Source organism: Pseudonaja textilis, chromosome Z (assembly GCF_049901715.1).
Source record: "Pseudonaja textilis isolate UNSWEBS1 chromosome Z, rPseTex1.2, whole genome shotgun sequence".
Lineage (NCBI taxonomy): Eukaryota > Metazoa > Chordata > Lepidosauria > Squamata > Elapidae > Pseudonaja > Pseudonaja textilis.
In genome coordinates, this window is record NC_142008.1 from 63,257,106 (window position 1) to 63,278,621 (window position 21,516).

Here is a 21,516-nt window from a genome sequence, read left to right on the forward strand (position 1 = left end):
ATCAGCCATATTTACTACTTTAAATCAAATGCTTCTTAAAGGGAACTATTATAATCCAACACCAGCATGCTCAAGTATAAGATACCTACCTTATACAAGTTTCTGTGACCATATATTGTAACTTCTGCCATTCCTCCTTTTAATGTAAATCTCTTTAGCTGGGTTTGTTTTGTTTTTATTTTCCAAGCAGCAAGAATTGGCTTATTCAGTGATCATGAAAAAGTATTCTAATTAGTGCTATCACAACTCTGAAAGTTTTGCTACCGCATTCCATCCTAACCAAAATAGATAATTTCAAAAATAGAAAGTTTTTAATAAGCTCTTGAAGAATGAGTAATTGACTCAAAAAGGGACGATAGGTTCTAAATGCTTCTGATTCCATTCTCAAAATTGGCTGATACAATCATATAATTTCTATGATTTGGGCCGAATATCAGTTTTCTAGTTTTTGTGATGTCTCCTATGAATGATGGCTTATCCACGTCTTCTCGAGGCCTCAAGGGAAAATGAAAGCATTCCTGGCACGTCTGGTATTGTGGACCCTAAACTGCTGGCAGAACATGTCTTGGCTGGGCAGAGCTCGCAGACCAATGAGGAAGAGAGGGAGGAGCTGCCAGTCTTAGTGAATGCTAGAGTGCACAGGGCAGAGATCTGCCAGACTGATGGGGAAAGGCTCCGCCCCTCTTAATGGGCTATATTGGTAGAGGTTATTTAGCACAGTTGGCAGAGGGAGGCATTGCTAGAAACAATGTGTGGGTCATGGCCAGATAGTTGTTTGTGTTTCCAGGATTCTGCAGCTTGTGGATGTAATTTAGTTGCAGTGTTTATTTTTGGAACCTACCCAGGCAAAAGCTTTATTTCTAAGACTGTTTGTGGTTTGGCTGTAAGTTTGTTTTCCTTTTGGTTATCTAACTGGTTGCGAGCCAATTACGAGCTTGTAGCTGGGGATTAACTGAAAACCTGAAATAGAACCGGGGGATCAGACTGAATAAACCTCTCTACACCAACCCTGATGTTTGGGTGAGTGGGAGCAGCATATGTTTACAGAGACTATTTGCAAAGCAATATAAGATCTATTCTAAAGATTAAAGAAAATATAGTTACTGATTTGGAAGGAAGGAAGCAAAAAGCAGGTGTAAGAAATCCCAGGGACAAAAATAAATGGCTGAAGGCGAACAGGAAGATTCAGTATACTGTTTGACTGTATTTACATTAGTATGATTTTGTGTAATAAGACTATGAATACTGTCTATGAAGAAGGCCTATGTGTAAAAGCCTGCATGGTCTTTAACAAATACAGTTTTTACCACGTTATTCTTCTGTCTTCAAACATTTGTTTACTTCCAAAGAGAAAGAAATAATAGAAGTCACTTGCTCATCTTTTTCAGATTTTTCTGAACAGTTATACTGTAAGTATTAATATTGTAAACAGCAATTTAAAAAACTGTTCTTCAGTCATACTTCAGTAACTCGAGATAAATACACAAACGTGTGAGGGGGGAAAGAACAAACTGATTCTTTTTAATAAATTAATATCATTCAAAATACAGTGCCAGAACATAATTCAGTTGAACATGCTAGTATGATCCATCATGAAGTATCTGGTCTCATGTGAGATTGGTGGTGCCTTACTTCTGATAGGGGTGCCTGGGATTAATTCCAGAGAAGCATCAGACAACCACTCCTCTGCACAAAGTATTCCTGAACAAAAGTTCTCTCCCCCAACCCCACAGAAAAAAAATAAGAGACAAACAATGTAAGGATATTTTTACAAAGACATAACTACAGTAATGTTAAATTAACAAAAATAAAGACACTATACTTTTGTTTATACTGGGGTAGGGGAAAATAAGCAGCAAGAACTAATATTCATGAGCCAATGTTTCTGAAATACAGAACATGGAGCTATTTACTGATCAAAAGCTCCACAGAGACCCGCACTTGGAAGGGCTAGCAATTCTTACTGCAAACCCAGCAATATCACTTCACACCTGGTAAACTACCAGCTGCTCGGAAGACCTGTATTCTAAATAAACAGGTATAAGTTAGTGAAAATACATGCACCTAGTCATCTTCATCATCAAATAGCTCGACTGAACCTGCAGTCATTTTGCCCTGCATATCACCATAAAATGGAAGATCTACCCTTCCTATCATAGGTAGATCCATGGGATTTTATTCTTTTACATGGTATTATTACACCAATACAACTGTGTGTATTGAATGCAGCACATTTCATTCAGCTATACAATCTATATAACAAGCACATACAGATATTTCCAGAACTCATTTAAATATAACTGGAAGGTATTTTGAGCAATTAATATAACATTCTAGAAATAGAAGCTGCTTTGTGAAAAGTTCCAGAACTCACTGTTTTCGCAGGAGTAAAAATTTAGACAATAAGCAGAGACTTTAAGCTTGAAATATAGATACATATAGATAATACATATAATCATGATACATATATGATCATACACATACAAACATATCACACACCTAAACATCTGTGTGTGTGTTGTGTGTGTGAGAGAGATTCCATCAACTATCAGAGGGACTGAGATTATGGAAGCATATCTAGTAAGATTTTTTACTAATTTAAACTCAATGGCCACAAAAAAAATTAGGGCATACATACAAGACAAGTTAACATTTCATTTTGCAGCTCTAGTCTCTCAAATACAATGTTCATTAGTTACAGGCATGCAGTCTTTGAATAAGGGAGCTATACAGGTGGCAGTGGAACATCTTCCTCAATTTCAAACTCATCATCTGTGTAAGGAAAGACTAGGTATGATGGAGGTTTCCATGTGGACTCTTCAAGACAAGATGGATATAGTTTTCCCACAGTGCATCGGAAGTCTTTTCCCAAATCCCAGAGTACCCGCTCAGATATATCCTGTCGCAAAAACCAACGATCAAGTTCCATGTCATATTGGTATGTAGCATACTTGGCTCTTTCATGCATATGAGTTTCTCGTATGAAGATACACAATGAGTTAGAAATCACAACAGCTCTGACACAGGGATCAGAATAACGCTTGGCAGGAATTTTGGCGGTCATTTGCCATTCATTTTTATTCACGTCATAAACTTCCACTGCTAAGGAAGGTCCAGTTACAGCCCGAGGACGTAATCCTATACCAAGATTGCCGCCAACATGCAAGCCTCCAATATAAAATATTTTATCCCGAAAAGCAGCAGCTGAAGCAAAGCATCTATTAGTTTGTCTTGTAGCCATTTCAACCCAAGCATCTGATCTGGGGAAGTAACAGTACATCAAATTGTGTGCCATTACATAAATGCAATTATGAAGAGCAACGGCTGTACTCCACTGCCAAGCACAGGGCAGAGGGCTTACCATAGTCCATTCATCTTTCTCAGTATCATATCTTTCTACAGTTCTTCTGTCAAGTTCTCCACCAACACTGTCTCCACCAATTGCATAGATAAGACCTTCACAGAAAACAAGAGACGGCTTTATACGAACAAATAGCATTGGACTCTTTGGAAACCATGTATTTTGTTGGGCATCAAACCAGTAAAAACAATTCACAGTACGGAAGGCAAATTGAAATTTGCTAGTTTTGCCATAGTTGATTTTTGTACTTTTCAGTGGGATTTGCCCACCCGCTATATAAATATCATTATCAGGAGTTACAAGTGTCCCAACTTTATGGAGATCAGCAGGAGGACTGCAGAGTTTGTAAACTTTTTCAGCCTGTGGGCTGTAACATACTGAAGAGTAAAGGTTACCAGGACTTTCAGCAGCAGCTTCAATGAAGATCATCATTTCCTCTTTAGTCATTCCAAGTCTTGGTTTAAAAAACTTCGGCATAGATTTATACAACCCTTGAACCACTACTGATTTATCATTTGGCGGTAAGCCTTGAAACCAAGCTCGTTGTGTAACTTCAGAAAGTGCATCAATTCTTATTTGGCTAAGAACTGATGACAAATACTGTGATCGGGATTCGGTATTATACTCCAGCCACAACATAGCAGCTTCACGAACTGTTTCTTCTTTTTCCACATTTAAATTGTCACTGCTCAAAATATCTATCAACAGATCATGTGAGAGCTGCATGAAAGCCTCTTGGTGATATACAAGTGTAAACTTGTGTTCTACCATTCTTTTAGCACTCTGTTTTAACTCCTCACAACTAAAAAGATCAGCAAAACTCAAAAGCCGCACACAGTTTTCAGCATTAATTTTTTTAATTAAATATTCCTTACACTGATGTAACACATCATCGACCTGCAATTAAAAAGATGTATAAATGAGAAGTGATCAAAACATTTTCATCATCTTCATACTTGTGGTTAATGATGAAAAAATGGATTGTAAAAATCTTAATTTCTATTTTCTGTCATATATTAAAATATTGGGTATCACATTAATCTAGGACTGTTTACTGTTAGCAGATTGTGGAAAGAATAGAAACTATCAAAATTTCTTTCTGAGACCAAATTGATCAATAGGAAGTAATAATACTGTGCAAAGTATCTAAAAGGAACTTCACAAAGTATATTGTGAAATACAAGCAAAGCACCCTTTCTTGAACTGTGCTAATGATTTACTTCCAGTACCACTGAACAACCAGAGAAAACTTTCAAAGAAGCTATATTGAGACTGCTGAAGAGCATAGTTGCTTTTACATTTTGAGGTGTGCTTCAATATATCCCAGTTATGCTTTCTAAAGTCTGACTTCACTTCAATGAATGCCTTCCACTGATCTAGTGAATAGGACTATGCAGATGATGCTCCTGATTTAGATACAAGTACAAGCATGTTCACTTTGCTTTGATGGGAAAACAATGAAGCTTGGAAAACCACACAGCTGCTTTAAAACAAAAGAATCTCATACACATTTCTGCACATTCTAAAAATCTCTTTCCAAGAGGTGAACCTTAAGAGTTCTAATTTTTCCCCAAACCACTGAAATTAATGCAAGAATGTCTACTCTTATGAAATTTTAGCTAGTCAGAATGAATTTCTGTACCAAGAAAGGTATTTTCCACTATGCATTTTTATTACTGAGGAGACTATTAACATCTCAGTAAGCAATAATTTTTTTCTATTATTTCTATATTAACAGAAGAGATGTCATGACATTTTAGTGTGAGTCATAGGTATCTAAATCTGCACAATAATTATTTGTTTAAACAGAAGGGTATAGTTGGAATTTCAAGAGTTGTTTTCATTTTTTCTTACCAATCTTGCACGTTACTTTATTGTTAAGTACAGTATTCAATTTTATTAAAGATATAACTTAGGAAAACATGTCTTAGAAAAGTTAGTATAAAATAATCTTACCTGTAGGAAACAAGCTGTTTCATAAAGCTGTTCAACTGTTGTGTCATTTATTGCCAAATTACCCGTATAAGCATAAGTTATTACGATCTGAAAAGTAGTTGCATCAACATTCCTCAGATGAATATGTGTTTGCTTGCTTTCACTCAGACCGCTCATGAACATTGCCCTGGATGAAAAAATAATATTGTAATCATCTTTAGTTCCTATGTAGTTGTTCCAGTATTCCAAAAATGGTTTGTGAATAGCATTCAATATGATTATCTTGTAAACTATTGATTCAAAATATATAGTTGTACGGTCTTATAAAAATTAATCATATTTTAGAAAGTCATAATACCCATATACCACCCATTGTCACTTTTAGAAATGTTAGCATTCAACACTACACACTATTTTCATTGCTAAAATAGAAAAATGCTTTTACTGTTTTCCCTGAACTATCAAAAATTAATTACAGATAGTCCTCGACTTACAATAGTTCATTTATGACTGTTCAACGTTACAACAGCACTGAAAAAATTAACTCATAACCATTTTTCATACTTACGATCATTGTAGCATCCCCAGGGTTATGTGATCAAAATGCAGACTCTAGAAAACTGACTCATATTTATGATGGTTGCAGAGTTTCAGAATTACTTTTGGACCTTCTGACAAGCAAAGTCAATGAGGAAGCCAGATTCACTTAATAACCATGCAACTTACCTAACAAATGTAGTGATTCACTTAACAATTTTGTCAAGAAAGGTTGTAAAATTAGGCAAAATTCTTTTACTAAATTGTCTTACTGAGTAACAGAAATGTTGGGTTCCTTTGCAAGTTTAAGGCTACCTATATTAAGAGCTGTTCAATTTTGTTCATATTAGTTCATGTTATAATTTCTGATGTTTAGAAAGCTAGAATCTGTTGACTCCTCTCCACAATGGCTGAAGAGTAACAACTTGCTTTCTCTTACTCATGATCATGACTCATGTTTGCTGCCAGAGCTGATTCTTTGGCAGTCTTGCCCCCTGCATTGGAACAGGGTCACTTAGGAATGATTGAAGATGACTTTTGAATGGATGTGGACCTACCCAGAAGGGAGAATCTTGAAGATTGCAACTCCTTGAGGGAGCAGCTGGAAAATCAGTGGTCTTTTTTACATCTCTTCCTACCAGCAGAATGTTTTCTTAAGCAGAATGTTTTCTTAATGTTTTCTTCTGGGACTTTTAACTTCACATTTGTGAAAATTTTTGTTCTTATTTTTAAAGGTTAATTGGTTGGCTGAATGTTGATTTATTTCAATCCCCCGCTGGATTCCGTCTGGTATTTTTTTTAGATTTTCTTTTTCTTTTTTTATTTGACTGCTCTTATCAATTTTTGCTTTTCCATATGGAAACATGGCATATGTCTCTGGATTTGTATTTTATTAACCTGAAAAAAGTTTTGGGACCAAAATAGTCAGAAAATATCTTTGTAGTTTAGTTGTTCCCTGCTTTATTTATCCACTCCACTGAGCAACAATTACAGAGAGAAGGAAGAGGCTGTCTTAGGGGAGGGGAGGGGAGACAGAGACTGCAGCACATGCAATCTTTAGCTGATTTTTTTCCCCAAATGTTTTGATGAACTAATAAAGATCATGGAAAACATTCTGAAGAAACTGACCTTAAATACTTTAAATCCAGAAAAAAAACTTGTTTTAAAAATAGCAGCTTCAAAGCAAGAAATAATAGACTCAGAAGCAACACAGACTGTGGAAAACCTTCTGAACGAATGTAATTTCCCAGTAGTAAACCGGTCGTGAAGAAATATAGACTTAGAAATAACAGTGTCAACTTCATACACCTTCCTGAAGCTCAATACTGTGCTTTTATATAATAGCAGAGAACTCTCTGGTAGCAAGAGAATGGTAAAAGGGCTTTTTAAAGGGGTCTGAAGGAGAATGGGAAATTGACCTATTATATTTAATTGAGGAACAATCTTATCTGGTTATTTTTTAGAAGATACATTAGCTTTGGAGATTGGACTTATTGTATTCAATCAATCAGAAATTGATAAAAGAAGATATAAAGAAACAAACATATTTGATCCAGGACCGGTTAGGGTTATTATTTGAGATGATTTGGGATTAAAGCCATGGTAAATTTTCTATGAGTTGATTTAAGTTTTTTAACACAGGGTTTTGGAATTTCAACCTTGTTTTTCTGTTATTAATTTTTATTAGATTTATAATTTCATATATTACCATTTTTCCTGTTAACAATTTTGTTATTAATCTAGTATACAGATGACTGGCTACCAATCTTTAGATTTAGTAGTTTAATAGTTTAAAATTCTTCTTGCCTATTTTGCAAGGGGTGGAAAACTAACACTGATGTATTTATATTAATCAGCATTCAATGAGGGCAAATATTATGTGTTAATCTTTTCTTGTTTTTTAACATACCTTTGCTTTTCAATGTACTCTTTATTGTGGGTTTTATTCTTTTAAATATTTCAGCAGTTTATATTTTAACTTTCTTTGAATAATCTAAAAAATTGTCTGAAAAAAAAGCTGGAATCTGTTTTACCAGAGATACTTGCCTAGTTTCCTCTACAAGGAAGCAAGCCATAGAAGAAAAACATTCTATCCCAATATCTTGCAAATCAATGCAGAATATATGGACCAAGCCTTAGGCTTAACTAACACTGCAACCATTTCATAACAAATCTTATCAAGTAACTTTACAGTTATCTAGTGGTTTCCTATAACTGGAAGGAGGGCCTATGTTGATGCAAAATATTATATAAATTAGGCATGCAGGTGGATAAGCTTTAAGCACCATCTCCTATTATGCGAAACACCCCTCTAAATAGTGGTGAGATATGCAAAACACCCCTCTAAATAGTGGTGGGATTAGAATGCAATATTGCAGACAAACCCTGCCCATAGCCTGGAGTTTGATCATGGTGAGTCTCAAGGCTGACTCAACCTTCCATCTTTCTGAGATCGGTAAAATCAGGATCCAGATTGTTGGGGTAAAATGCAAATAATGTTCACATTGTAAACTGTTCAGAGAAAGCTATAAAGCAGTATAGAGCAGTATGCAAGACTAAATGATATTGCTAATATACTTTGGAGAATACTAATTGTCAAATTCATGGATATAAATGTTTTACATTGTATTAATGGTATCCCATTCCAGTTCAAATAAGGGAACCTGTAGTCAAGTCTGTTTGCTTTCAACCTTATAATTGGCCTAGTCTTCATGTTGCCTAATACTGATCAACTTTCCTTCAAAATCATTTTATATCCCTAGTCAAGATAAGCTTTCCATTTCAATTTGTCTTTAAGATTTACCTTTTTGAGATTTCTTTTAGTTAAACACTACTGTCTTCTTCATTTATAACAGAAACAATGCCCTATAAGCTGTATGTGATCTCAAGAGATTCCAGAGATCTCCAAAACCTGTTATTAAATTGTAATTTTAAATGACAGAGGGAAAACATTATTAAATATGTTACTAGGGAATAGCCATAGCACTTAAGACTTATATATCACAGAGCTTTACAGCCCTCTCTAAGTGGTTTACAGTTAGAATATTAGGTCATGGGTCCTCATTTTACTGACCTCGGAAGGCTGAGTCAAGCTTGAACCAGTGAGGATCGAACCTCTGCCAGTCAGCAGAATTAGTATGCAATACTGCATTCTAACTACTGCACCACCACAGCTCATTAACTCATTAACTATATTTTAATTCAAACCAAAATAAATTTTAAAATAAACTGCCCACCAAATTAATGAGTTGTTTTTGAGATGTCAGATAAGTCAATAATTAAATATATCACATAAAAGTGGCGGATTGCAGCAAAATGCTTCATTTATACATATTTCATTTGTCCAATAAAAAAGTTAAAGTTGAGCTAGATAGACAACATAATGGATGGACAAATTTGAAGAATTTTTGGTTGCAATGTTGCCAGTTTTCCTCTGAGAGGGTGTATAAGATGTTTTGAAATTCCAAAGATACATAGGGATTTCAAAAATTTGCCTATTCCTCCCTCATCACATGACTATGTTTAAATAAACCTCATATATTTGATGTCCATTTTTATCTTCCATATTGTGAATAACCCTGAAACACTTAATATGCATTATGTTCAATTTTTTCATATTTGTTAACCTGAGTTTAAACTGCATAATAACTTAGTTCTTCATTTATTTCAAGTTAGTGGTAGAATGCACAATACATTATTCAGACATATTTTGGATACTTGGGAAAAATAGCGTTACTATAAACACATACCTGAAGTAAGAGCTGCACGTAGCAAGAACCATCTTATGACATGGGAATTCAGTGCCCTCAACAATTAAAACAATGTCAGTTAGCAATTGCTGTTCGTAGAATGATTTTAACTGTTCTAACAAAGCAACAGCATAGTCTGTGTTGATCTGTATTCCTTCATGAGTAGACATGACTGCATTCCATTTAATATCTCCAAGACAAGATTAGAGAAAGCCAGTTGATTTCAGAAGAGATCAAGCTACCTTTCCTGAATAATTAAGAACTATAGAGAGTACTATATGAAGTGTTTTTAAGCTTTCTTAACATACTTATGGATAATAGATTGGCCTGCTGAATTGAGAATGCTTCATATTTTGACCCATTCCTAGAGTCTAATACATTGACCTGATGTCCGTATATTCTCCTGAGACTTTCAAAAATAACTGACAAGTTCCTGTTGAGATCTCCAGTGATGCAGCACATGGGCAAACAAACGGAATTTGTGAGGTAGATTTTCTTGAACCATCTCTTAACAATGACTTGCAACTAGAAGGGGGAAAAAAATCATGTCAGATATTTTTTCCTAAGCCAAGCAACTATGATTTTGCCTGAAATAGTGCCTGGTATACCACTTTCTACAATTATCTGCTTGTTTTATGAAGGACAGGAGCAGAGGTTGTTCAATACTTTCTCAAGATCAATTTATTAGGAACATGGACAACTACAATTGAGATACTAAATAAACAGTACATAGTATATAAAAACAATCAGAATTTCCTTTAATTTCACTGAGAAAATATACTAAAGCACTGATTTAAGATTCCATAAAAATGTAAACTGACCACAAACTTCAACAGAGAGATCATTTGATTTAGAATCAAATATTAATCTAAAGTCATAAAATGGAAAGCTAACTATCTAATTTCACATGTTTAACATTCAAAAATTTTAACTGAGGAAGGACTACATTTCAGTTATTCATTATCACATTAAAATATGATAAAACATCAATATTCTTTGTAAAATATAATCTATTTATTGTAAAAAAAACCTGTGTGATCATGCCTGCCTTCTCCAAAACCTGCTAGGACATATCTGTGATTTATAACATATAGGTATATTAAATACCAAATAAATTTTAGCCTGAATCACTGTTTTTTATTCCCAGTAAATAAAAGTAGATATTGACAAGCATGTATAACAAGTAGGGGTACTTTTGACATCCCTTAAGTGTTACATTGCAAAGCAGAAGTTTTCCAACAGTTTGGAGTAGTTTTAACATGATAACCCCATCTTTCTCTCTTCACCACAAAGAAAAATTATTATAAATTTTAGTATCAAAATCAATTGAGAGATTCATTAAAATTGACAGCTACTCACAAGAACAGCCAAGCCAATTCAATTCATAAACAAAATTTGAAGTTAGATTGAAACAGATCTCACTAGTGCATTTGTGTAAGTGTAGATACCGGTAATTCATTTGCATTTCCTCATTCATTTTCCCCAATAATACAATATCTAAGATTATATAATTAGCTAAATACACAGATATTTAAAAGATTTTGAGATTATGAATATGCAATTATTCCCTTGAGGGGCTTTCTATCCAGGCATCCTTTATTTAAGTATTAAGTTTAAAAAAAACCAATCACAAGCTGTTGTAAACTTAGGCAATTATCTATGTAAAAGTTCTTTCCAAATCTTAAGAGATAAAATAAACCCATAGCATTTTTACTGTAGAAACTGAACCAGAAAACATTTCCAGCATAATTAGAATTGTAAATCAAAATGAATATAAATTATTTTATATTAGTTATAAAAATCTAATGAACTACTTGGAAGCAACTACCCTTTGGCCACCCTTACAGGTTACATGTTATGAGAAAAAAATGGAAGAGGAAGTGCTATGTGCAATACTTTCACCTGTATTTTAAAAATAAATAAATAATTGTACAGTGGACTTCACCAATTGATTTTAGCAGATCTCCAAAATGTTTAACTTTGATGGAAGCCAGTTTAAAGAGAGCTTTCAGATCACAGCAAATTGGGTAAAGCAACACTAAGAAGATATTGATAGAAGAAAAAAGAGCCAGAGAATCATGTACTGGCAACTCGTTTTATCCATCCACATTCTCTGATAGGCATCTGAACTTTCTCAACTTTCTCACAGATTCTTTAAATGGCCTTAAATATTTTTTTAATATTTCAGCTAATCCCAATTTATTTAAATCCTATTTAGGTTTGACAATCAAGCCAGTTCTTACAATCCTTTTAATCCTACTCATTCTGCTTGTATATTTCTTTCAATGTATAGATATTGGATTTAGTCACAGGCAAGCATGAACAATAATGTAATAAGAAGTCCTTGGTGGTCTCCAAGCTTGGTTGTTTTCTTGCAGACGTTTCATTACCCAAACTAGCACTGATGATGTTACCTAGTTTGAGTAATGAAACATCTGCAAGAAAATAACAAAGCTCAGAGACCACCAAAAACCCTCATGTCAACTCTCAGCTACAAATATTTTCCTTTGTTGATAAAATTGTAAATTTGCAACAGCCTATTTAATTGGGATTAATATTTATGACATTCTGGGAAGCTGAAGCATTATGAAAATAATCAGCCCTATTATGTGGAGTTGCTTTGAATAATAATTTACTCTTTGAAAAATTCTATTGCTGAAATTATCAGTCCTTATTTCTCCATTTAGAGCCAGAGGTTATTTTGGCTAAGACATGCATACATAAATGCATTTTTGCCATACATCCCCAAAATAGCCATCTTCAATCATACTTTTTGGCACAAAAAGGCAGGTTAACTCTTGTTTTGACACTGGGCTTTGGGTACCAGGACTATGCGTGCTTTACAAATGATTCAGAAAAATGATTCAGACTTTTTCTGAATCCTGAATAAAACAGCCCAACTTTGTTCAAGCATGAAAAAAAGTTACAGTTTTAAGGATTGATTTTATTAAATGTAGCACTTTTTTCAGGACCGATGAAAGACTGAAAAATGCTAAGCTGCTTTTATAAAAGACAAATAAGCAACAACAGGGCTATGAGATTCTGAAAGGAAAAATATCATTTGGAGCAGAAATCACCAACCAGTGGTCTACGGACTAGAAAATTTTGGTGGTCAGCAGCGCACCCAGATGGAGGAGCTGCTTTGGGATGACCAATGGGCCAGTCCTGTGATTAGAGTTATACTGGAATATGGGACTAGCCAGACAACTTGTGGTGGGGCTGGAAATTTCCGCTGTAGAAGGAGATATGTGCAACTTGCATCTTTGCAAGTAGTTAATGTGCAAGGAATAGTGCAGCCCTCACTGGCCGGAATGAGGTAATGGTGCTGTTGCAGCAAGTGGGGGGGTGGCGCAGGCAGGCCGAAGCAACGGGTGTCAGCACCCGCAGCTGTTTCATCTTTCTGCTATGACTCCGTCAGCTGAACCCATCACTGGCCTGGCCTGGCCCACCCCTCCCCCTCCCCCCGTCACTCCTCACCTGGCTTGAAAAGGTAAGGATGAAGAATGGAGATTCGCTCCATATTCCAGGGTGGGAGCGAAGCTTCATCTCTTGCTGGGTTTCATGGGCATTTCCTCCGGCCCTTATTGGTGCTGTGTGCACCTCGATCGCTCAGGGAGGCACATGACTTTCTCTCTGCCCCAAGATACTGGCCCAGCCCGGCCGTTTCTCTCTGCCACTGCTGTTGGCACCCTCATGGCCTGCCCACTGCTCTTGCAGCGTCTTGCACAGCACAGTTAAATTTAGTGTGCTTCACAATGGGGGAGCATTGGCCGCAGCTCTGTCAGGCAAGTGTCTTGGGATGGAGAGCAGGTCATGCATCTCCCTGAGCGACCAAACTGCATCCAGCACCACAAAGGCCAAAGTACCTGTGAGACCGCAGAAGAATCAGAATGAGAGATGAGAGAGAGAGAAAGAGAGAGAGAAAGAGAGAGAGAAAGAGAAACAAACAGATACAGATGAGAGAGGGAGATAGGAGAGATACAGAGAAAGATGAGAGAGGTGAGAGATGAGAAAAACGGAGGGAGAGATCCCAGTGTTTTATTTTCTGTGGGAAACTGGTCCAAATGGTTCTTTGAGTGTTTAAGGTTGCAGAAACAGGCGGCCAAGCTAAGTGCCTGAAGGACCCCATACCATCACTGGGAGTCCAAGCATTTCAGGGAGCGGTGCGCTGGATTCATATTACGGGATTTAAAATTATGAATTTAATGGCCCCTAAGGTCCACAAAGTTGGTGACTCCTGCTTTGGAGCACACTAAGAAAATTACAGAGCAACTCCTTAAACCAGCTAAATCTTTTCCTAAGATTCCTAAACTGCCCTCTGTGGTACAGAGTAATCATTTGGCTCAAGTAAGGCATTGCTAACGACTGCTCTTTAAACAGTTAAATCTGCACAGTCCTACTATCTTTTTTTTTAGCTGTGCCTCTCATTTTTCCTTACTGAGCAAAATTATCTAAATGGTTGAATTATTTTCTTTCAGACATTGCCACTAATTCAAAGAAATAAAACCACTAAAGATATTAAGGTAACAGTTTCCCAAACTGTGAAGTTGCCTTTTCCATTATTGCTACATTTTTGTTTCAAGTTAAAACTTTCCCTTCTATAGGACAACTGTTTTTGTAAATTAGCCCATACATCATTTAAAACTCAGTATGAATGTTGCAACAAAACCTGCATTTTTGCTAAATGATAATTTAATTAGAAATAGTTCACTAGTAAATGGGTCAAAAATAAAAATGACAAACTGCAGCCATGGGGTGTGGGTGGCTGCTTAGAAAGTAAGTAATCATTAAAAGTAAATAATCATCAAAATTCTTTAACTGTATTATTTAGAACTTAGTTATTTACTATTCCCAGTAGGACACTATATAATCTGTCCAATAGTCTCATATCTAATAGACTAGGGGTCACCAACCTTTTGGACTTCAGGGACCACCAAACTCATACTTTTAAATCCCGAGGACCACTAATATGATTTTTTTTTAAGTTAATATATTTAATATAAAAACTTATATTAAATATAAATTTATATTAAATATATATACACACACACTTAATTATAACAAAAATGTAAATGCTTAATGATAACAAAGTAAAATGTTCCGGGCTGGAAGTCTCCCCCCACCTGCACCTTCCAAAGAGACAGAAGAGCGGAGCTGAGGGGCCTCGGGGCAACTGCCACTGGGAGAAGCAGAGACAGAAAGGGGGCTTTGCTCTCCTTGGTGGGCAGCGCTCCTTGGCCACCACTCCAGGGGCTTCTCAGCAGGCATCTACCTACAGAAGGACTGCTGCCCTCGGCGATTAATTGGGGGAGGAGTGGGGGAGAAATTTGGAGCTCCTTTCAGATTCCAGGTGGACGATTGAGAGAGAGCTCAGATCTGCAGCTGAGGAAAAGCTGGGGAGGGCTCTTCCAGCCTCACCTGGAGACAGGCAAGGAAATGTGTCTCTGGGGACACTTCGCTCACTTTAGTGCTGCTGCCAAACCCAGCCACAGCCAATGATTATTTGGGGGCAGGGGAGGGGAGAGAGAGAGAGAGAGAGAGAGAGAGCTTCTCTCTCATTACCAGGGGAGGAAAGGAGGTGAAACAAAGCTCACTCTTTCACCAAGACCTACAGAACGCCAATCTACTGCATACTAGGAGTTCTTTGAAATCACTCGCAGTTCTCACTCTTCCCAGCTCTTCAAGGCTTCGATGTCCCAGCTCTTCAAGGGACATCAAAGCCTCAGAGATGCAGGCAAAGTTGCCACAGCAGTAGTGCCCAAGTTGCCTTAGCATACTCAGTTAGTTCAGAATCGCCCTACCCAGAGAAAGAGATACTGGAGGAGGAGGAAGTAGCGGAAAAGCAAACAACTCAGGGTGCTACCACTGCGGCGGCTTTGCCTGCATCTCCAAGGCTTCGATGTTGGGAGAGGCAGCGAGGGCTGGAGGAGCTGAGAACTGCACACGGCTCCGTCTCCCTTTCCTTGCCTGCCTACACATGGGTGCAGGGGGGGGAGGGGGAAAGAAAGAGAGAGAGGCAGGAGCAATTCAAAGCTAGAGAAGTAATGGGGAGAGCTAACAGTGGGCAATGGGGGAAGGGACTGTTGTTGCCATCACCCACCATGTGTGGGAGCTGGTTGGTTCGAGCATCTCGGGGACCTAACTCCAGGGTCCCTTGAAGAGCCGGAAGAGCTGCGCAGCCCAGATTAATTGCTTTCGGGAGCCATTTCTTCTGTGGCCCACCAAAAAGTTTCCACAGCCCACCTGTTGGTGACCACTGTAATAGACTAATACTGTACTGCAAATTAAGTTCTCACTATAGTTTGATTACTTTTGGCCCGAAATTTAAAAAGTTGCTATTCCTTATTAATTATACTTTTTTTAAATTAACAAACCTTTCCCCTCTCCTAGAGTGGGAAATACCTTTTTTAATCCTCTCTGGCATGCAAAATCATTGCATAACCACTGACAATTAAACCCACCCTACCTGCTTTTCTTTTAGGGGGGCTATGAATTATTCTAACTGCAGCTGGGCAAGGGTTTCAGGTGAGCACAGCCAACTTAGTATTTGCACAGCAGAATCAGGATACCACTTTCAAAGCAATAAGGTACCCTGACCCATACCCCATCAGAATGTCATCCTATGGCCAGGCAAACCAAGTTATTCAGCTTCTCTCTTTTCCCGTCCTATGCTACGTATCTCGAAAATCACCTCTGTCAGTCCCTCTGGAGCAAAGCACCTTGTGTCAGGGTTTAGCCGCAATATGACTTCAGAAGAAGCCAGGAAACAGCGGTGCTGTTGCCCATAGCAGGATCTCACCCAGGCTGTCGCTGTACCGCCGCATGATGATAAAAGAAACCGGAGGGCGGGATATATTGACCTGGTCCACTAAGCGCATAGACTATCACTTCCCTGCCCATTCAGCCGCTTCTGCTGCCCCGGCAACCGCCGGACTCCAAGGACACAGCAGAAAAGGCGATTCTCCCAACTTCCTTACCCCACTCAGCGAAAGCACCCATTTCCTCCTTCCTTCAGGCGGTTACTCGCAGGTCACAGCCCGCCTCCGAGAACCAAGTTTGGAAAGCAAAGAAAGAGAATGAACACGCCCCACACCGTCTTCTCCACAACTCTCGCCGAGCAAGGCCTGCAGAAGGGAAAGGTGAGATGATGGAGGAAGGGAAAAGGAGGGGACGGGAAGCGAGTTCCCCGCTCCTTCCTCCCAGCTTCCGGCCTGCTTTGTCGCTTGTTTAAACCCCATAGCTTCCTCCTGGCCATAGAGTAGGAGGTGGCGGGACTATTGGGGAAGGGACGCAAGGCGACTGCATGCAACCTCACCTAGTTCTTCCCCCGCCCTAACGTCCGCTGAATAATACCGAACGAGCAAGAAGCACCATTCAGAGCTCTTCGATCCCAGGGTAGTGCAGACTCCGAACAAGAGAATCGGACGTGGGTGGGAGATGAAGAAATCACCTTCTTGTTGAGGTATAGCTCCGCCTCCGCTTCCCCCCTGCGCTTGCGCATTCTGTCTTCCTTTTCCCCTACATTGGGAAAGCAACTCCTTCCAATAATGCGCATGTTCACTTGTACTTTTAGGCGCTCTCTCGAAAATAGACTTTAGTTAAAAATACTTGGGTTATTGCTTCTAGTTCGTCCCTTCCTAAAACGTTTACCTCAAACGCGAGACTTAATCGAAGTTCAGCGTTATACGCAACCTGTACTTTCAAATGATATTGGAAGCCTTTTTTTTTTAATGAGATGGCTCCCTACACCGGAAGCCCGAGTTTTGTCTTTTGCTCTAGCAGTTGGGGTGCTGTCAAACGGGTGGGCGGGGTCCTTTCCTGTACCAGAATTGAAACTTTATTTTATATCATTATGCGGTTTGGTTTGGGCTGATCGTATTTTGTATATTTTGCAAAACTATACCTGGAGTGACTTCAATGCAGCAAAACAAACTGGTTTGGTACAGTTTGTGATCTTAGCCATTATGTTAAAGAAAAACTGCATTTTAATTACTTAGAGATTTTTAGCGTGAACGTATTTAATAAGCTAAATGTAATAATACTGCCTGGAATTTTAGGCTTTGTTATTAGCATTTTAAAATGTGATATTAGCACTTTTAACATGGCAGTCTAGGTATCTAACTTCTAGATCCTGACTGAGATCCTTCCTTGAATCCACCATAAGATCTTTGTAGAGATCACTTCTGGGATTACCTCCATGCCGACATGTTCTCTTCCAGGATCATATTCAAGGATGAAATAAGACTCAGGCTGTCCCAGTCCAATCTGATGTGTATCAGCAAGTCACCCTCCCTGCTTGGAAATGGTGGTCGTTTCAGGATTGCACCATGCAGTCAGCAATGAAGTGGCTTGATTTGCTTCACTTAATGCAAGTTCAGCAACATTCTGAAGCAAAGCAAACTATTGCTGGCCTGCATGGCACAATCCCAGAAGTTTCTTCAGAAAATGGTGTCCGCTTCCAGAATTGTGCCACATGGCCCAGCGATGTAGTAGCCTGCCTTTCTTTACCTATCCTGATTTGTTGAGATCTCTAAAAGGTAAGTTAGGAAGAGAATATAGGTCCCAGTGGGAAGGAAAGCAGGCCCAAGGCCTGCATGGACCCAATTGGTGGATAAGAGTGGAAGGGCATTACAGAATCCTTGCGGTAGGACATAAGGGCAAACAATCCCAATGCAGATGTAACCAGGACTGGATCATAACTACTTTTTGGGGGGTGTACCTGTAACTTTGAACAGTTGCTAACTGAATGACTGACTGAACTGAGTGTCAGCTGTATCACTAGAGGCAAGCTACTCAACATTAAAACATCTACCATGAGCAGCTTGGGGGCACTGATCATTGTATGATTCACCGCATATAGATAGAAAGTGCTAGTATGAGAAGTTTTCTGTGAAACAGGCTTGAGCAATAAAGTAACTAGTTTATACATGTGAGTCTGGTTGTTCTCAGTTGACAGTAGTCCTTCACCTATGACTGTAAAAGCCTGGCCAGCTCAGTCATAAGACATGATGGCTGTTAAACCAGAGGGCCTCTCTTAATAACTTCCCCCATCCCTTCCTCTCCCTGATGCAGTTGTTAAACAAATATGTAGATCATTAAGCAGAGTACTGGGTACCTCAGGAGTGGGACAGATCTAGTGTAGGTATAGCCCCACCTGCCACAGGTCTCCCAAGACACTCCCCATCCTGAGACACTCTGTGCTCACATCCCACTCCTTAGAATCCCACAACCCTTAGGTCTGCTTCCCCACTCCAATGTCACCCTGCAGACCTTCCTCAAACAAACCAGATTCCTACAAGCTTTACCTCTCCCCCCACTGCCCCCAGCCCCTGCAGGCCTTTATCCAACCACTGGATCCTGCCCCCCTCCCACACCAGTCCCTGCAGGGCTTGGGCCTTTTCCTCACCCACCATCACTCACTGCACACTTACCTTTTAAAGATCTTTGGAGCTCTCAAGTTTTCTGCAGTACAATTCCCAGATTAGGTAATCAGAATAGACCCTGGGCGCAGTGATTAGCCACTCCATTCTGCTTTCCTAACAAAGTCTCCACAGGACTGTGGAAAGCTCTGGATGTTTCCTCAGTGTTGTACAGATTGCTTTGGGGAAACAGAATGCACAGTTCATCCTTGATCTGGACAGCAACTTTTCAGAAACAGTCGTCCTTTCAGCATAAACACAAAAAATTGTAAGCCTGCTGAAAATGGCAGCTTCTTCCAAGAGGCCACCACATGGCCCAGGGACAGGGGCCTTCCCTCCTTACCCAACATGGTGGGATTTTCAAAAAATAAAGCGTGTGATGGATGAGAGATAGGTGGATAGCAGTTTAAAGGTCTGTGGGACTTTTTACATGCATTAGTCATTCTGACATGTATGAGTTCTGTTGAATATTCAATAGGGAGTGGATTCTGACGTAAGAACACTCATTTCCCCAGCAGGAAATTGAAGTATTGTCAGTGACTTAAATACCAGACAGCTCCAGTTAAAAAAGCAGGGAGCCAGCAGCAACTTAGCCACTTGTTTCTGCATCTTCAATAAGGAACTATTTATATGGTCCTAAGTGTCCTGCCTCTTCAATTGACCCCCCCATAACTTAATACTAGCAATGAGGATCAGATTCTAGAAGAGAACAAAGGATGAGGGACTCCGCATGGCATCTGCAGCAATCTTCTCAAAAAGCACACCTGCAAATGCATCAGTCAGATCCAGGATGACCACGCACTGCCAGCTCCATTCAAACCGGCCGATGAGAAATGGTCCTCATATATGGTCGATTTAGGATGCTCCTGGAAGCCAACAGTCTCCAGGATTTGTTGCATCCCTGGAAAAGAGCACTTTTCCTAAGTTACTGCGGTCCACAGATGTACGAAATAGCAGAAAACCTAGTCTCACCCACAGATGTAGAGACTATATCATGGGCAACGCTGCAAGAGACACTTAAGGAATATTTTGAACCCTCTGCATCACCACTAGTTTGCAGACATGACTTCTATATCAGAAGCCAACAAGCAAGGGAGACAATAAATGAGTTTGTGACTGCCCTGAGAAAACTTGCAACCAACTGTGAATTTCCAAATGTGGAAGACATGATACAAGATAGGCTCATATTAGGAATGACGGACTTAAACCTACAAAAACGTCTATAGCAAGGAACAGTGTCCTATTTAAAGACGCTGTTGAGGAAGCCTGAGCACTTGAAACCTCAGATAGATCTGCCACCAAAATTCATCTAGGGGAGTGACTGCCAAGGAGTACAAGGGAGCACAGAAAACAACGAAAGCACTGAGGAGGAGGAAGACATTTACCAGATAAAGATCAGCAAAAAGGTAGGACAGTCGGAAACGGGGCAGAGACCTCCTTGGTGTGCTGGCTGTGGGGGGAATCACCCCAGGGTGGCTTGCAGGTTTAACACTATCTGCCAGAGGTGTGATCACAAGGGTTACATAGCCAAGGCATGCAGAGCGAGCAAGCCAACTTATCACCAACAGAGGCAACTTTGGTCCCCCATGCATCTGTATGGCCCCAGATGTGTTTCTGGAAAGCACCAAACTCAAAATATAACTGGAGAGAAGACCGAAACGAGGAAGCTAGGGAAACCCATCAAACGATAGTGGGGCATTCTGACATGTATAAATTAAAAAAAAACACCATATCATCATGCAACTTGAAGGAAAACCATGCAACATGGAGGTGATACAGGATTTTATATTTCCATGGTGTCCTGGTCCACTATCAAAAAAGCAGTCTCGAGCATCATTCCAAAACAGCTAAAACCGCAAAAGACACTTAGATTATCAGGGAAATCGCATCCCAGTATTAGGGAGAGAGTTATTCAAGATTAAGTTTAAAGAGTTTACAGGCTCATTACCGTTGACTGTATTGGATAAGGACCTCCCCAGCTTCCTAGGAATCGAGTAGTTCGAGGCCCTGGGACTAGGTATGACTGGCATCAACGCCGTCCAAAGAGATGACTTCGAAATGCTGGAATCTAAATGTGATAAATGCCAAAAAATAGACTCGACAACCAAAGAACCATAAAAAGCTTTATTCAGAAAATTTGCAAATATCAGAATAGAACCCCATCTCCTTAACATTAGGAGATGAAGACACCACACCCAAAATGGTTATTGCTTTTATAGAATATCACATTCAGAGGATTACATAATTCTTCCTATTATGCTCTTTCAGTATTTTTAGGGGTTTTCTGCAGTAAATTTCCACTCTAGCTCCGCCCAACATATCATCTCTGGCCTTGTCTTCCTGTTATGCCCATTTTAACACAATGGATCATTAACAGGTTCCACTGAGTCAGGATAACCCTGCATCTCTCACATGTATCTGTAAGCCAAGGAAAATACAGGCCCCCTGTTCTCACCAAAAACCTGACATTTACTTAAGAACATAACAAGTTACAAAACATAATATGCTTATTAGT

The 21,516-nt window shown here is 39.0% G+C and overlaps 2 protein-coding genes across 3 annotated transcripts in view; one reads left to right on the forward strand and one right to left on the reverse strand.

Moving 5' to 3' along the window:
• Positions 1-1,500: 1,500 nt before the first annotated feature.
• Positions 1,501-17,045, reverse strand: KBTBD2 (kelch repeat and BTB domain containing 2). 2 transcript variants are annotated; one of them, XM_087917934.1, is made up of 5 exons: positions 16,898-17,045; positions 16,560-16,706; positions 9,583-10,107; positions 5,318-5,483; positions 1,501-4,258 (listed from the first exon to the last, which is right to left on the reverse strand). In XM_087917934.1, the coding sequence occupies exons 3-5, from the start codon at positions 9,750-9,752 to the stop codon at positions 2,726-2,728; spliced, it is 1,869 nt and encodes a 622-aa protein (XP_087774060.1). In that variant the 5' UTR covers positions 9,753-10,107; positions 16,560-16,706; positions 16,898-17,045; the 3' UTR covers positions 1,501-2,725. The 2 variants fall into 2 exon arrangements, with proteins under 2 accessions (XP_087774060.1, XP_087774061.1); XM_087917935.1 differs by lacking the exon at positions 9,583-10,107.
• The window catches only part of LOC113437296 (uncharacterized), a 68,824-nt gene continuing 64,150 nt past the window's right edge, over positions 16,843-21,516 (forward strand). The window contains exon 1 of the mRNA XM_026702204.2: positions 16,843-17,044. The gene's annotated coding sequence lies outside the window, so the exon portion shown is untranslated. The remainder of the gene's footprint in view (positions 17,045-21,516) is intronic.

Coding starts and splice junctions, on each gene's coding strand:
- KBTBD2 (XM_087917934.1), bottom strand. CDS start 9,752: ATGTCTACTCATGAAGGAATACAGATCAACACAGACTATGCTGTTGCT. Junction 5,484..9,582: donor ACGTGCAGCTCTTACTTCAG/GTATGTGTTTAT, acceptor TTTTTCATCCAG/GGCAATGTTCATGAGCGGTC. Junction 4,259..5,317: donor AAACAGCTTGTTTCCTACAG/GTAAGATTATTT, acceptor TTTTAATTGCAG/GTCGATGATGTGTTACATCA.